We start from the raw sequence: 16996 nt of genomic DNA on the forward strand, positions 1-16996 counted from the left end.
GGGGAAATGTGAAATAGTAAGATCCTACTGAGCTTTTTCATTTGAGTGATTTTCAAACTTCAGCAATTAGTAATATTACTAACTGCTGTAGGAAATTGGAATGGCAGATGTTTAGGGACAAATAATGGTTAGTTTGGAATGTTAAATTGAAAATGAAAGTCAGGAGCTCAGTTCTATAGAGAGATTTGGAAAGTCATCAGCAATTTGGCGATAGTCGAAGCTACAGAAGTAAAATAATCCAGAAAAAGTATATGTAGTGTGGGAAGATTAATGAGAGACCATGGGGAGGGAATACCAGCTTCCAGGGAACATGAGGGAAAACAAAAACCCGGGTTGCAGGAAGCTTGGAAGGTTCAAGCCAGTGAAAACCAAAGAAGGAAGGGAATGGTGGAAAGACTGCAGAAAGACAAAAGAGGAGACCACGAGAGAAGCTTACAAATTGAACAACAAGGAGGCCATTTATGCCTCTGCTGGAATCAGTTGCAGCAGCGTCATATATATTGATTTCAGATTATACAGTGGGTTGAAGAGTGACTGGATAAAATTTAATTGCCGAGGGGATTAGTTTCTACAGTATATTAAGAACTTAGAAATCAATAAGAAAAAGACAACCCTGGGGAAAAAACAGACAAAAGACAGTTCATAGAAATATAAATGCTTAACGCCATTATTAGTCAAGGAAATGAAAATTAAAACACAGTGAGGTATCATTTGATACAAGATTGACAAAAATTAAGGAGACTGATAATACCAAATGTTGACACAAGGATCAGTAGAAACTTACTGTCAGTGGGAATGTGAATTCATATGGCTTTAAAAAACAATGGCATCGCTTCTTGGCCTTTTGGCTACGCTCAAGTGTGGTAAAAAAAAATAATGTAGCCCTATCTTGTAAAGTTGAGCATTAATATACCATCCTATGTGTATCTCACAGAGAAATCCTTGTACATGTATATACTAGGAGACATGTCCAAAAATGTCTATAGCAACGTGGCAATGGGGGCGGGGGGAATAATTCAAAATTCTATCAAATAGAATGAGTAAATTGTGATATAGTTATATATTAGTTTATTCCCAGTGTAAGAAATTAGAGCTGCGTTTACCAATGTGAGTAAGCCTTACCTTAGGAACAAAATAGTAAGTGGGACAAAGCATTCACAGAAGACCATATTTAAAAAAATTTATTTAATAATGTTTATAAATCACTTATTGTGTACCTGTTCTAACTTTACTGATATTATTGTTTAATCACATAAATTATGATTTTTTTAAAGCTCAAAAATAAGTAAAAGTGATATATTGTACAGGGATACAGACGTATGTCTTGAAAAGAACAAGGGAATCTTAAAATTCAGAATAGTGGTTACCTCTGGACAGGAGGTGGGATGATGACAGGGAGGAAACAATCTAGATGATTTAACGGTCTTGGGGAGGTAGTTCTTAGTTTATTGGTCATAGCAAACGTTTGTTGTTTGGAGATATTAAATGTGTTAAAATCTAATTTGTAACAGATAAAATGATACACAAATGTAAAATGAATACATGTCAAGGTTTAATTTAAATAATTATGTTTATAAGGAAATTGGGAAGATCTGACACCACTTCAAAGGAGAATTCAAAGTACCACGTATACATATAGGTGATCGGGAATGCTGACATGAATTTACAAATAGTTGCAAAATTGGTCAGCATCCACAGGGCTATGATCAGTTACATCCCGCTGGATGGACATAATTCACTGGCATTTTTGTGGATCAGAATTTATATTATTGCCAGTTTTAAACAATTTACAGAGTTGTAAAATAGCCAAAAAGGTCCAAAAGGATGCACTGGAGACAGGACACCTAGTAATTTTTTTGGCCTATTTCAAAGTCTATCGCAATTTTTCCCGATATCAAATATTACATTAAAAATAGAATGAAGGATTGCATAAGTAAGTGTACTAGTCCGTGTTTTTCTTTCAAGGTGTTTGTTGGAGGGAGAGGGCAAATATCCTATCTTGAGGGAATCAAATTTGAAGGAAGGCTTGCTTTGATTTTTGTTTTCTTAAGTAGAGGAAATTTATGTGTGTGCACGGCCCAGAAAGGAACCCGGAGGTTGAGTGATAGTGGAAACAACAGTGGATTTTTATAGGAGGCAGAGAGTTACATTCAAAATCACACTTTAGAATTAGAAAAAAGAAAGGGAGTCTTCTTCCTCTGAGATTGGGAGAAAAGGAAAGGCGCTCACTGTAGAGTGATTTGCAGTCACAACAAACGAAGTTGAGAGTCTCTAAAGAAAAAGAAGTATTTATAATAGGTGACTTAAGAATACTGTTAAGAGTTACTGAATGGAAAAGAAATGATACTAGGATGAGTAAAAGGATTGCCATGCCAACCTTTTACATTGTATTAAACAACCATTGTCGAAACACTGTGCTGGATTTTCATATTCTTAGAATGCAAAATAGAGAGCAACCTCCTTAAATGAGTTTATAGTTTTGAACAGATAAGATATAAATATGAGAAAGTTTAAATAAAAAGATTATAAAGTCATAAAAATTACCAAGTGAATGGTATATATATTGCATGAGTTTACAACAGAGTGTAATAAAAAAGAAAAAGAACCTGGGGTATAAGTACATATATACTCTGAGATCCAGCTCTGTCACTAATGGTTCACAGGGCATTTGACACTTCCTTTGGTATCTGTGTGCCTCGGATTCTTCATCTATAAAAAGAGGGGGTTGGACTAGACAGTTCCTTATTTCGTTTCTTGGAATCTGAGAAAACTAAAGAACTGTCGCCACTGACCTGGATATAAGAGATAGTTTAGATGGGCAGAGATGAGTCTAAGAAACATTCACAATGGAAGAAATGGCATGAGGAAAAAACATAGGGCTTATCTGGAACACAGTGGGTCCATCATTTTGGTTGCATTTACCCTGAGAGTTCATGAACATTCAGTAATGAGGTAAAACTAGCAAAGTGTATTTTTCTCTCCAACTATAGTTGTCTCATATACTTTACATGAAATATTTTAAAATAAATGACCTTGATATCCAGAATTAGTGCAACCACATTATTTTGGGGGGTATGTTATTTTTGTTGGAAATGGTGGGAAGGCGGAAGAGTTAAATACTCTTTGTGACTACAGATTTGTAGTCACATGAACTGTTTCAGAAAGCCAACTGTTAATCTTTAAAACAAGACATTTCTATCAGAATGAGACAATTTTCAAATGTCTTGAATTAAGACTCAGGTGATAGTTATCAACTCCAGAAAAAGGGGGATAGAACTAACATTAAATAACTACCCCATGCCAGGTACTGCCTAGGCTAGCTTACATAATTTCTTCTGGCTATACATACACAGCTTGGAAAATAGGGTCCTAGTGGTATAGACATAAAAACTGAGGCTCAGAGATTAAAATAACTGTCTCCATGATTCACAACTAGGCAGAGGCAGAGACGGGCAGTTCAAGAGCTCAGCATCTTTCCATTAGGTCCCGTAGGGGCTAGGGTTTCTGTCTCAAGCCTCAAACCCTACTTTAAAATGGTATCATAAGATATTTACAAAAAGCATATATTATTCACATCTGACTCCAGCTCCACGGAAATCTGGGACTCCGTGGTCATGTTTTTACAAGGCTGCAATGTATTAACAACGGTACATTCTAAATGTAGCATTGAAATACAGCTATCAGCTAGCTCCCTCCCCCCCCCCCCATCATACTCTTCCAAGCTACAAGTAGGAAAACATTCATTTATCTAATTTCATTTCAGGTATCTATTTGTCAGATTTAACATACATTGATTCAGCATACCCGTCAACTGGCAGCATTCTAGAAAATGAGCAAAGGTCGAATTTGATGAATAACATCCTTCGAATAATTTCTGATTTACAGCAATCTTGTGAATATGGTAAGATTCTGGGGGATGATGCTAAGCTAGTCATGTTGTGAGTGCTGATTACTTACACCGTTGATGGCCACTTTTCACACAGTAGGGATCATCTTATCATGAAGAAAAGTAATGGTGGTTTTATTTCACGGTTTAATATTTAGCATCCTTGTTAAGATCTTTTAAGGAATTGAAGTGTTTCATATTTAAAATTTTAAGTTTTATCTTTTGCTTTTCTGCTATTTTGTAACAACTTTGTTAATATAATTTACAAAATTATTTTCTATTCATCACATTTGATCTCCCTGAGCTATTATGTAAATAGTTCTTGTATTTTTTTCAGATAGGGAAAGAGCTAAGACCCTTGATCCTAGTAACAATTGACTAGCTTTCATGAGCCTAATATTGAGTAAATAACCAATTTTTGTCAATGATGTATTTTATGGAAACACATAAAGAGCTTACTCAAGCGCCAATGATTATAAATGGGTTTTTTTAAATGTTTGGATGCTTTCAGTTTGATAGGGAGTAAAGATAGGCTACTGATATATAATTTTTATAATATTAAAAATAGTGAGTTTACATTATCTGATTTATTTAAAATAAATTGGTCTTAAAGCTAACTTATGTGCATTTATACTTCAAGAAAAACCTCAAAAACTTCTGAAAAGTGGGGGGGATAGGGAATCACTGAATGTTAAAATCAAATAATCTCTTATTTTGTCCTTTTCACAATATTTTTCAACATAACACCAAATTGTAATGTTAAATTAATCTTATTTGAAATTTCTGAGTAGGAAAAACTACATTTACAAAGTGGAGCTAGTCTTCTTTAAAAAAAAATAAAATAAAACACACACACACACACACACACACACATCAATCACAGTGAAGTCTGATGTTTTTCTATGAAATTTCTCACTCAAGTATGTAGGACTTTGTAATGGAGCCATTTGGGTTTTTTTGCTGTTCATTTTTTTATCATCTATACAAATAGCATGCAACTGTGATTCTCTAAATTACCTTCAGTTTACATTAAATTATATTTACCTCAGTAATATCCTTCTAAATTTTGGTGCTGTGTGGCTTTAATTTACATTTAAATGTACTTTTATCAGCTTAATTTTTAAAATTCTGGTTAAAATATATTTTATTAGATCATTAATTATTTATCACATTTTGCCTAGATATCCCAATGTTGCCTCACGTCCAAAAATATCTGAACTCTGTTCAGTATATAGAAGAACTACAAAAGTTTGTGGAAGATGATAATTACAAGTAAGTTGGAATTTCAAAAGTGGTTTGTGTAACTTTGCCTGTCCTCCACCCTCTCGCCCCCATATATTTAAAACATCTATAGGCTACGTGATATCATGCAAATAAATGCTTCATCCTTGGGACCTTTACAATGGTAAAGGGGTTTACATGTATCTTTTTTTAATCACTTAACATAATTGAGTCAATATACAAATACCTCATCTGTTCTTTAATTAAGAAGTATTTCATCTTTCTCAAGTTGTTGAGAGCTAGGTTTGATAGTTCTAGTTTAAATTTCTTCCTTTCTCTCTATAGTCAAGCATTGGTCTTTATGGAAATGTATCTCTTAATAGACTGAAAAATAATGAAACTGTCTACAAATAGAAAAATTGCTCCTTTTTTAATGATAATTTTTGACACATCTTTGAACTTGTTTTGATCTTTGAACTTGTTTTTGAATTGTTTTTGAGGTTTGAAAGAATATTAACCTTCCTGCCTTTGGGTTAGAGACAGTTTGTTTGGTATAGCACCACACTTACCCTTTTATTTATTATAGAAAGTTCTGTATTAAGGATTTTAAAAATCATTTTTAAAATAGCTGATGTTCATTTCCTTCTTGTTACCATCCACTGTAGTGTCCAAGGTGGGAGGGAATTTTGAATTATTAACTCTTTTTATTTATCAGTGGTATGTTATACATCATAACTACCAGGTTTTTTCCCCAAGATGAGAGGGAGGATAAAGAGCTTATTTCTCTTGATGCTTCTCAGTTTTCTTATAGCTTCATTTGTTAATTTAAAGATCATTTTTTGTTGTTTAGTTTTATTATGCCATTTGTTCCCAAGCTTTCAAGTTTAACTTTGTGTCTTCAGTAAATACTTTTTCCTAATAAAAGGTCATACTTTAAAAATTTATCAAAATGAAAAACTAGGTTATTTTTCAATGTTAATGCAGTATATAAAAGTTATATCATATGATAGTGATTATCAACTTCCTTGTTCCATTAAGTTTCAACAATTTTTTAAAGGATTCTCTAGAACACAATATTAATAAAAGACTAGAAATTCTGATTAACACCTAGAAATGACTTTTCTTCAAATATGAAATATATTAAGAAGCTCTGGATGTATGCATTAAAGTATCTAAAATTTTATTAATGTTTGTAAACAGCTCTATTGACATCTCCTCCACCACACATTACCACTTTGTATTTCTATTTCAATTTTTATTTTACTGGAAAGATTTTACATGGTAATTCTTTTGAAAATGTACATTGTTATTGGATCAGGTTTTTAAGGCTTGAGTTGTTTCACAAATCTATTGTTGCCCTAGATTGCAATCTTGAGTTAGATGGTCTATATCTTACATTTATCACTGTTTCTTCCATCTCTCTAATTACTGAATAGCACAAAACACTTATGTTTTGTCCAGTGAGGTACAGAGATTTATCTTAAAACTCAAAATATGAGTAAGTGGCTATTAAAAATTTCTGTATCTGACTCAAGAAATGTATTGGACTTAAAAGAAGTTAAAGTTTAATTATTCAATAGAAGTGAAATCTAAGAAATTATTGTACAGTTATAGAGGATGGTAAATTTTTATTGACTATGGTGAAAGTATAATAAAGTGTTTATTTAAAAGTTGTTCTTTATTTTGCTAAAAGGGTAAAGTTAGCCGTTTAAGCCATGAAGTAGTTTCAACTTTCTGTATAAACTGACATATAAGATGTTTCCGTTTTTATAGGAAAGCTTATGCTATTATATTGATTTTTATTTTCATGAGTCGCTATAACCAGAACAGCCTTCCCATTATATTCATTTAACAAATATTTATTAAGCTTTTGTTATAAACGAATTATTGTGCTGGTTGCTAGGATTATAAAAATAAGGTCTTGTTTTTGCCCTTAAGAAACTGAGTCTAATGCAAAACATAATTACAAAGCAATTCAAACAGTACTGTGATAGAGATATACCCAGGATGCTGTGGGAACAGAGATAAGGGGACTCAGCCTAAGTGGGAACAGTGAGGAGAAAAGAAACATAAACAGCTTTAGGAGGTCACCTGAGGCTGAATTTTAGAGATGAGTGGGAATTAGCTCCACATGAAGAGTGAGGAAAGGTGTTCCAGGAGCTGGATGATCGGAGAAATAGGGTGGGAAACCGTGTGTTAGGGACCACAAGTCGCTTGCTGGTGGTGGAGCATCATCAGATGGGAGCCTGAAGAAGATAGATGCTTTTCTAAAACACCGTTATATTGCATGAACCTACTAATTAAATGTGTTGAAAACCAGCATTTTAATATCGGAGCCATTAAAATGATTAGTTAGAAAAAAATGGTTTTCATAATGAAAGAGATTTAAATAAAAATGATATTTCATTTATCTAAAAGCCTCTGTTTTTGGCAACTTCATCTATAGAGGCAGCTAGTATAGATACTACAAATTATATGCATGTGATTTTATCAAGACAAAATTCTTCTGAAGTCATTTTAATACTGAACATAGTATCTTTTCTCAGTGAATCAGCATCACTATTATTATGTGGGTTTTGATGGTGATACAGGCAGCTCACCCTCTGGCTAGGCTTCCTGTGCTTTTTAAGATACTTCTGCTGTTTATACTGCTGTCAATTATCAGCTGCTACTGATGCACTGGGATTCACCCCCAGTGTCCTTTCTGTTTCTTCTGTTTAGGTTCTGCTTTAGGCAATGAGAGTTGTTTTGTTTGTCTTCCACCTACCAGCCTGTGTGTTTCAGAAGCGCAGGGACACCGCATCTGCTATGATCTCTGTTATATTCCAGGGCTGAGAGCACAGAGCCCAACACAAGACAGGTGTTCAGTAACTATCAAAGGAATGGATTTAGTATCGTCTGTAGCCCAAATAATTAAACTGCTCTGTAAAAAGAAAAAGAGCAGAGTCCCAGTTTATCATACATCTGTTCAATACATGCATTTTATACTGTCAAATCATTAGAATATGGTTGTATATAATTTCCTCTTAGGTTACCAAAGAAATAAGTTTAGAACCTATAATAGATTTATCATTATCAATGTCACTTGCATTATGCAATCACATAAATGCTAAAAAATAAAATGCTTTTATTAATTTTGAGACAAATGCTTAGTAATAATAGGCTTTGTAGACTACACCAAAATATTCTCTACAATCACCTTAGTATCCTGTTTCCTGAAATAGTTTCCACTGATAGGAATCATAATCTCTTTTTGCTATGGAACTCAAAACTCAATATACGATCCTAAATGGAACTTAAGTACCAGCTAATAAACTTTGACTTAGGACAGAGATTTACCAGGAATTTTACAAACAACCTTTTTATTTGTATAGATCTTTCTTCTGATAAGTTGGATTGGTTGGTTTTTTGGATGGTTAGTTTTAAATAAGGTGTTTTTAAAATTTCCAGTGCTACAGAAGGCTTTAGCCCATCCAGTAAAGATTCTAAAAAGAATTTGCATGGCATATCTAATAATATATGTAAAAGCTTCTCAATTTAAGTGTTAGTTATCAATATAACTTCATTCAAGTTAAATCACCTTTCAGTCATTCATCAACTATCTTTAAAAATGTTAGAATTGTTAGTCAATATTGGGGTAGTTTGGGGAGACTTTTCTGTTTTTAAATATGACTTTTTAATGTTTTTCCCCTCCCTAATGTTTCCTAGAATAACCATAAGATCAGCTTTGTATGAAAGAGATAGGAGACTTAACTATTGAAGATTGCTCTTGAAGAAATATACATAGCTGAGATTATTTTATAAAAATGTTTTTAGCTTTTTGTAAGAACATATATGGCTTTAATATTATTTTGTCAACTGTTAATCACTGTATGTGTTTTGTTTCTTTCTAAAATTTAGGCTTTCATTAAAGATAGAACCAGGGACAAGCACACCACGTTCTGCTGCTTCCAGGGAAGATTTAGTAGGTTAGTGCCTAGTTTTTTCTCATTACCAAATAATAAATCTGATAACCTAATAAGAAAGGATATACTCCAAAGTAAGTAAATACTTAGCACATTTTATACTGTGTACAAAAATTTATTTTTAGTATTAAAATGTATCAGTTTTTTTGTTTGGGTTTTTTTGATTTTTAATTAAAGAGTTGTTACTTGTAGTTTGTCGGTAATGTACAAGTATTCCAACTAACCGAGGAAAATAGATGCAATAGACAGAAAATAACAGATAAGCATTCATAAATATATATACACATATATAAATATATATATACACATATACATATACATATACATATACATATATATATATATATATATATATTTTTTTTTTTTTTTTTTTTTTTTTTTTTGGTAAGAGCAGTGTCCTAGGCGATGAGGGTTGATTACATGAGAAATTTCTGTGACCTCAGTGTGAAATTCTGCCAATTTGAGTAATTACAGAAGTCAGTTTTAGTGAGTTAATTTTTTAAAATTTTACTTAATACTGCATGAGGTACTGAAAATATTAAAAAGTAGTCATGGTCCCTTAATTTACCTGTTGCATTATAATGGGGATATTATGTATATACCACACGTAATCAAAAATATAAAACTGAAGAGATATACTCATTATTTAAGAAATCGTTGATTAGTATGTTTTTTAAATTTCAAATACAGATCTTGCTTGGTACTAAGCTTCATATTACTGTATATTCTAAAAAATATTTGGAGACCCTTCTAAGTTATAAAGGAAGTGAAGAAATAAGCCATGATAGTTTCCAAGGGGAAGACTATTCCAAGCAAAGGAAAACATTTCAGTCTAAAGCTCTTAAAAGTGCTTTTCTTTAAAGTGATACTTTGCTAAGTCAGACAGAGAAAGACGGATACCATACTTAGATTTCACTTATGTGTGGAATGTAAAAAGCAAAATAAACGAACAAACAAAACAGAAACAGGCTTGCAGATACAGAAAACAAACTGAGGGTCACCAGATGGGAAGGGAGTTGGGGGGCTGGGTGAAAAAGGGTGAGGGATTAAGATGTATAAATGGGCAATTATAAAAATAATCACAGGGATGGAAAGTACAGCACAGGGAATCTAGTCAATAATATTGTAATAACCATGTATGGTGCCAGGTGGGTACTAGACTTATCAGTGAGGATAGTCTAACCACCATGATGTGCACCTGAAACTAATATAATATTGAATGTCAACTGTAATTGAAAAATTAAAAAATAATTTTAAAATAGTGATATTTTGCATATCTATACTTTTGAGGGGTTTTTTAAATTCCCATAGCTTAAAGAGTGTCAATATAGACTTGAATTCTAACTTGAATGCTTGACCTGCCCTACATATTCTTTATGTAAGAGGAAGCTGAAAGTAAGAGTGAGAAAGCTACGTGTACAACTAACTGAACTCTGAACTAGGACTTGGAAGACCCGAGTGTCTAGTCCAGGTTTCATCTGTGGTGTGAGACCCTGCACCCATCTCTTCTAATTTCGGCTGCTTCCTCTGTAAATGGGGGAAATATTTATACTGCCTCGTTAGTGCAAGTCAGATAGATAGAAATCAGTGGATTTTGTGTTTTGGGATTTTGTGTTTTAAGACTCAGAAAATAAATAGTTCTAATGTTCAGTCAATTAAATGGAATTAACATATTAATACTATCTTAAAATTTAAACCATTTAAAAACATTTTATATTTTACATAAAGAAATTAAAAATAAAAGTATTTTGAAAATCTCTCTCCCTTGCTCTCTTTTTAAATTGAACCCTTAGGTCCTGAAGTAGGAGCATCTCCACAAAGTGGAAGGAAAAGTGTGGCAGCAGAAGGAGCCTTGCTACCACAGACGCCACCATCCCCTCGGAACCTGATTCCACATGGACATAGGAAGTGCCATAGCTTGGGCTATAAGTCAGCATTTTTAATTTTATCTTCCAAATTTTTAAATTGTTTCTGGTTGTATTTACTTTCTATTTAGTTTATTGAACAAAATAGTGTCCTTGCATTTTTTTTTTTCTTGCAATGGTCTTTTCCTGACTCAGTAAAATATCTTGTTTGCTAAAAGCATTTAGTTCTTCCTTTATCTTAATTTGGGAATGAATTTTTCCCAAAAGCACCTTCACATTTAGGGAAGATAAATGAACATCACAGAGCATCATTATAAATACAATCAGGAAAGCAATATACCATTTTACTATTAAATTATATATAACGTTTGTATCAAGATAGTCATTGCTTGTCTTAACTAAAATATGTCACCATAAATTAAGCTTTATAAAAATTGTTCTTTTTATTCCTAAATATAAAGAATGGGAAAATGATTTTTTTTTGTTTAATGTCACTTAATTTGCAAGATTGTTTACTCAAAATGGGGCCCATAGATCACCTTTGCCGTGATTTTTGTGAAAATTTAATAGCTATTTTCCAAAAGTGAATGTAAAAACAATTTTTTAGTGGTCCTGAGAGTCAAGATAAAGTTAGAGCATTCTCTGTTACATAGGTAGATATGGCATGGTTTCCTAAAAAGTTTTCCCTAAACTGTTAGTTTGAGGGTTTTATGGTAATGCCTATGTGTTCATTAGTAGGAGAGTTCAGAAGTAAGTACAGGATAGCAGATAAATCTATATCCTGAACCTTTCTGTGTCTTTTATATCCTGAGTTAGTAGCTAATAAAAGATATGAAAATTTTCTCTTTGTTTCCAGTTTCATTCATAAAATGAACACAGCGGAATTTAAGAGTGCAACGTTCCCAAATGCAGGGCCAAGGCATCTGTTAGATGACAGTGTCATGGAGCCCCATGCACCATCTCGAGGCCAAGCTGAAAGTTCTACTCTTTCTAGTGGAATATCAATAGGTAAGAAATATTTCTCTGAGAGGATTCCAACTTCTGTAAAATGAGATTTTTAACAAAACTCAGCTTGAAAAACATCCTTAACCCTACTAATACAAATAGAGAAAATTTGATAAAAAGCAAAGTAGCAAAAAAAAAAAAAAAAAAAGCAAAGTAGCAATTAGATCATCTTACTAGTAGTACTGAAGTTAATAATTCATGATAGTTTAAAAAATGTTTGGTGTTTTTGGCTCCAAAAGGAGAGAGATTTGAGGAATGGTGGGAAAAGAAGGTGGCTGGGTGAATCGGTTACTGCATGCAGTTTGGATGTGGGAATGAGGGAAAGGGCAGAGTCAAGTATGACTCCCAATTTTTTTGGACCAAGTAGCTAGTTTAGATGGTGGCGCTTACCATGGTAGAGAGGACCAGAAGAGCAATTATTTGTAGATGGTGAGGTATTTGTGAAGGGTGACTAGATTTGGGGAATTAGGAATTCTGTTTTGGGCACATTTGATCCATGTGGAGTTGTCAGGTAGGTAACTGAATGTGTGAATTTGAAACTCAGTGGGATAAGGTCAGGTCTGTAGATAGAAGTATAAGAGTTAGCATATTTATAGTATTTCAAGCTATGGGACTGGTTGAGGTCACCTAGGGGGAAGAGTGTAAATAAATAAGAGAGGACATTCTAACGTTTAGAGATCTGATTACATTTTTTTTCTTTTTTACAAAAGGATGGGCCAGTGAAATAGGGAAAAAAATCAGAGCATGGTATCACAAAAGCCCAGTAGAGGAAGTATCTCCAGGAGGAGGGAAGTATTGAATGTATCAATATCCAATGCAAAGAAGAGAAGATGAGGGTGGGAATTAATTAATCAGGATTTTGCAAGATAAAAGTCACTGGTGACCCTGACTAGAGTTGCTTCATAAAATAGTGGGGACAAAGCTTGATTGGAGTAGATTGGAGAATTAGAGGTGAAGAAAGATGTAGCTCCTATGAAGGGGAGCAGAAATCTGGACCAGACTGGAGAGGGATGTGAGATTAAGAGAATTGGTTTTCACTTCCTGACTTTTATTTATCCTACGAATCTTCTAGATGACCATTATTTCTTTTGATAATTAGAAAATCTCCATGCAATGCTATTTTTACTTTTAAAAAGCAACAAAGGAGGAAAATGTTCTCTGTTATGAAGTGCCAGGTTGCTCAAGGGCTAAGCCTCTTATTGCAATGATTGTCTCAATATTGAAGAACCATCAATAGAAAGAAATGCAGGAGTTCATTTTCTTGAACGTACTGACTTCATTAACCCTTGAGAGTTCCAAACCCTGAAAATGAAATTGCTTTATTGCTTTCTAACACCATTCAGCAGTTTTTTTATTCCTACATTCCTCTTTTCATAAATGCAGATGATTAAATGATGACAAAATATACAAAATAGAAACAAGTTGACCACCTGAAATACTTTTTTGTTAATGCTGTAAGTTGCCTATATGCAAATATCAGTCTCAATCTGAAAAATAATACACCAATAATTTATAAAAAAGAAAAAGGAAGAACTTTCTCAGTTAAAAACTTGTTGCACTTACACAGTCCTGCATGTCACTTAAAGCAAAAATTAATAATTTTTAAAATTACAGCAAGTTTGTATGTGTGTGTGTGTGTAAAATATTTGACTTTTTCCCATAAGTATTGTAATGATAATACATTACATTCTAGTTTATTTGTGGCTTTTACTTTTCATAAATATTCTTTTGGTTACAAGATAAGTTATCTAGTTATTTCATTCAGTTACAGTTAGTGTCTCAATTTGGAGACTTTTCTCTTAGGACAGGAAGAGTCTAATTTTTGCCTTTGTCTTTATTTTTTAATTATTTTATGACTCTTACATAGATAAACAGTGAAGATTGTTACATCCTTATTTGTAAATTAAGAACATGAGACATAGGCATTACCTCCTAGGGTTTTTGTTTCAAAGCTTTAGCATTCTGAAAAGAAAGTATGTCTATAACCACAAATGGTGGGTGTTAATACACATGCACACACAAATTCAAAATCGCAAAAGGGTGTTTTCCTTAGTTGTAAGTTTTATGTACTGTGTTAATCTATACCTTAGAAGCTTGAGAAAGTACTCTGGAGAAATTGACCAACACTAGGACCACGGCCTCTAACATTGTCTAGTGTGGTGTAGACGTCCTAGAAACCTGCGTAGTCTTCCTTAGCTGTGGGAAGCACGTCCAATGTGAGCACCAGACTTCTGGAAAAGCTTGCATTTTCTACAAATAAGTCATACTAATTATGCTTAAATTTTCCATTTTTACTGCATAATGCTATAGATCAAAAGGTCATCTACCACCAGCAGATTACCACCAACAGATTACCTCCAGTTTCTCTTCTGAACCATACAACCAGAAAATTATTTCAGTGGCTGTTTATTCCACTCTTTCAAGGGTGATGAATAGCTAGTGCCATTCTAAATACATAGTAGAAGAGGTGTTAGTTTATCGCATGTAATGGATACCTTACAGCACTAGAGTCTGAGTTTCATGGAGCACTGGTTGTGAAAGTCGAATAGATAATTCAACTTGATACATAAGGGACATATTAATCATCGCTTTTTATTGAGAGCCAGAATTATCTTTAAAATAACTTTTAAATCGATCTAAGCTGTTTTGGACTCGCCAAATTGATTCCCCTCAGTTTTTTCTTTACCTAATTAAAAATTTTCTATTTTAAATGATATTCTGGCCAGAGAGATACTCTGGTGCTATTGTTATTGCTGGTGGTTTTTTTTTAAAGTATTCCTTCCTCTTCTATCTTGCCTCTAAAGGCAAAAATTGAAAATCATTAAGCTTTTTATTCTTAGGGTATTAATAGGTATTGAGAGGAATACAAAGGGAAAGAAGTATGCCATGAAATTCTGTAAGAATTTCATAATTATAATTATTTTAAATTATGGCAAACCTAATAAGGAAAAATTTTGTGCTTATGTGCATTCTCTAATGGTACAAAAATTGTGTATTAATGAATTTGAGCTATAAGTAGACATGCAAAAAATGTTTTATGCTAATTTGTTATTTTAGGTAGTCTTGTCAACTATATTCCCACATATTGCAAAATAAATCTAGCAACAATAATATTAGAAGGAAGAACTAATATGTATATGTTCAACAACAAATGACACCGTCATCATTTTACAAGCACAAATAGAGAAATTTCTTAAATAAAAAATTCAAACTATAATTCTGTTGTTTAAAAAATAAACTAACTTTTGATTTTAGGGAGCAGTGATGGTTCTGAACTAAGTGAGGAGACCTCATGGCCTGCCTTCGAAAGGTAAGAAAAATTGTCCGTTTGAACTGCTTTTAGTTTTTTGTTCGTTTGTTTGTTTTCTGTCTGTCTTAAAGTATGTGAATAATATAATTCACATGAATTCATATATGAATTTTAAAAGATAATATTTACTACATGTCTCTAAGGGACTATTTAAGCTTCCTGATGATGGCAGAAATTAGGAGTTGATCTTTAAGTCTGGAGTCTTATCTAACAAATGCATGTTTTACTTGGTGGCTTGACATATGTATATAAATTTTAGTACACTTAAAATTGTAATTTTAAAACAATAATCATAGTCAACTTATCTACTATGTGTTGAAAAATAAAAGTATTTTCTTGAATTCTGATTTATTTAAGTAATTTAAAGCATTAATAGAATGGTCAACTTCATGCTCTGCTACTTTGTCAAAGGCCAAAAGACTTAATAGATTTTAAATTATACAGTAAGTAAAGCAGCTTAAAGTTTGAATTTGAATTTAACTCAAAGTTGCACAGAGCACACGGATTTATACTGAATTACTTCCTTCTCCTTTCCTTACTGCTTTAAGCTATAAAAGCCATCATTGGCCTGCAGCACATGTCATGCCATATTGATCTGTCAATATCAGCTGTCCTTAAAAAGGTAGCCAACTAGTGAAATAATTGTTCTTTACTAAATGTTCATTAGGATTTTTATATTGTCTTTGACAATTTCAGTTCTGCCGTTTTTATACTTATACTTGATTCTTGACCAAAATAATTGCTCTTTTTTGCATATAAACCAAGCAACCTAAGTTTCTAAACCAGAGTATCATTTAGATTGAATTTTGAAGGTCATATGAATTTTGAAAGTCATATTAAAATTGATGGAATTGAAAATATTTAGTGACCTAACCTCCCTATCAGTGACTTTTTAATAGAAAGCAATTAAACTATATTTGAATTGGTTAATTTTACATTGTTTAATTGGAAAATTGTATCCTTATTCCTGCTAACACTTCATAAAGAATGCTCACCCTTAAGTAATTCAGATTTTACTTATAAACCCCATACTTCAAAGTACTTTTAAGCCTTTTTACATTATCAGTGTTCCCAAATTTTGTTCTCTTTGTTTGGGGGGGGGGGGGGGTTCTTAACAGTTTGGTTTTGCATATTATTTTTCTTCCAACTTTTACTTTCGATCTTTTATTTGGGTTTGCCTGAAATGGGAAAAACACAAGAGTTGCCTCTGGCATGCTGTCTGTACTGTACAGATTGTCCTAGTTCTTTCCCTCTAGAAAGAGAATACTATGTTGATTATAGAGTGTATTGTAATCTTTAGGTATAAAATATCAATCTTAATATTTCAATGAACAAAATTGTTTCTCAGATTGCTTGAGGTATAAGTGAGTAACCAGAATGGTGGTGTATTAAATAATCGCTTCTCATCCCAGCAGGTTACTTTTGAAGACATACTTAACAGTGTTACCTTCACATCTCAAATCAATATTTTTCTTTTATGACAAATGTTTTGCTTTGGAGACATTTGCAGCTAAAAAAAAAATCTACTGTACTTGTGCCAAGTTTAAATCAGTGGCTCTTGGATCATTCTGACAGCAAATTAATGCTGCCCAGAAAGATTCAGAAATAATAATAATAATAATAATAATAATAATAATAATAATAAGCGAATAAAGAACTAGGATTTAAAATAGATAATGAACTTGAAAATAGTACTCTGAATGTTAAACATGCCATTTTCTGTTCTTATTTCCTAGAGGTGTAT

General features: G+C 32.8%; 1 protein-coding gene across 6 annotated transcripts in view; it reads left to right on the plus strand.

The window, feature by feature from the left end:
• The window catches only part of RALGPS2 (Ral GEF with PH domain and SH3 binding motif 2), a 134078-nt gene that overhangs the window by 94240 nt on the left and 22842 nt on the right, over positions 1-16996 (plus strand). For all 6 annotated transcript variants that reach the window (XR_016022737.1, XR_016022738.1, XR_016022739.1 and 3 more), the window contains exons 9-14: positions 3764-3901; positions 5068-5158; positions 9008-9075; positions 10866-11001; positions 11794-11945; positions 15198-15252. Coding sequence is in view for 1 of the 6 variants with exons in the window: in XM_088801594.1 (XP_088657720.1) it covers positions 3764-3901; positions 5068-5158; positions 9008-9075; positions 10866-11001; positions 11794-11945; positions 15198-15252 (640 nt within the window). In the remaining 5 variants the exon portion in view is untranslated. The remainder of the gene's footprint in view (positions 1-3763; positions 3902-5067; positions 5159-9007; positions 9076-10865; positions 11002-11793; positions 11946-15197; positions 15253-16996) is intronic.

The sequence above is a fragment of the Rhinolophus sinicus genome, chromosome 11 (assembly GCF_057876585.1).
Source record: "Rhinolophus sinicus isolate RSI-liver-muscle chromosome 11, RSI-T2T, whole genome shotgun sequence".
Classification (NCBI taxonomy): domain Eukaryota; kingdom Metazoa; phylum Chordata; class Mammalia; order Chiroptera; family Rhinolophidae; genus Rhinolophus; species Rhinolophus sinicus.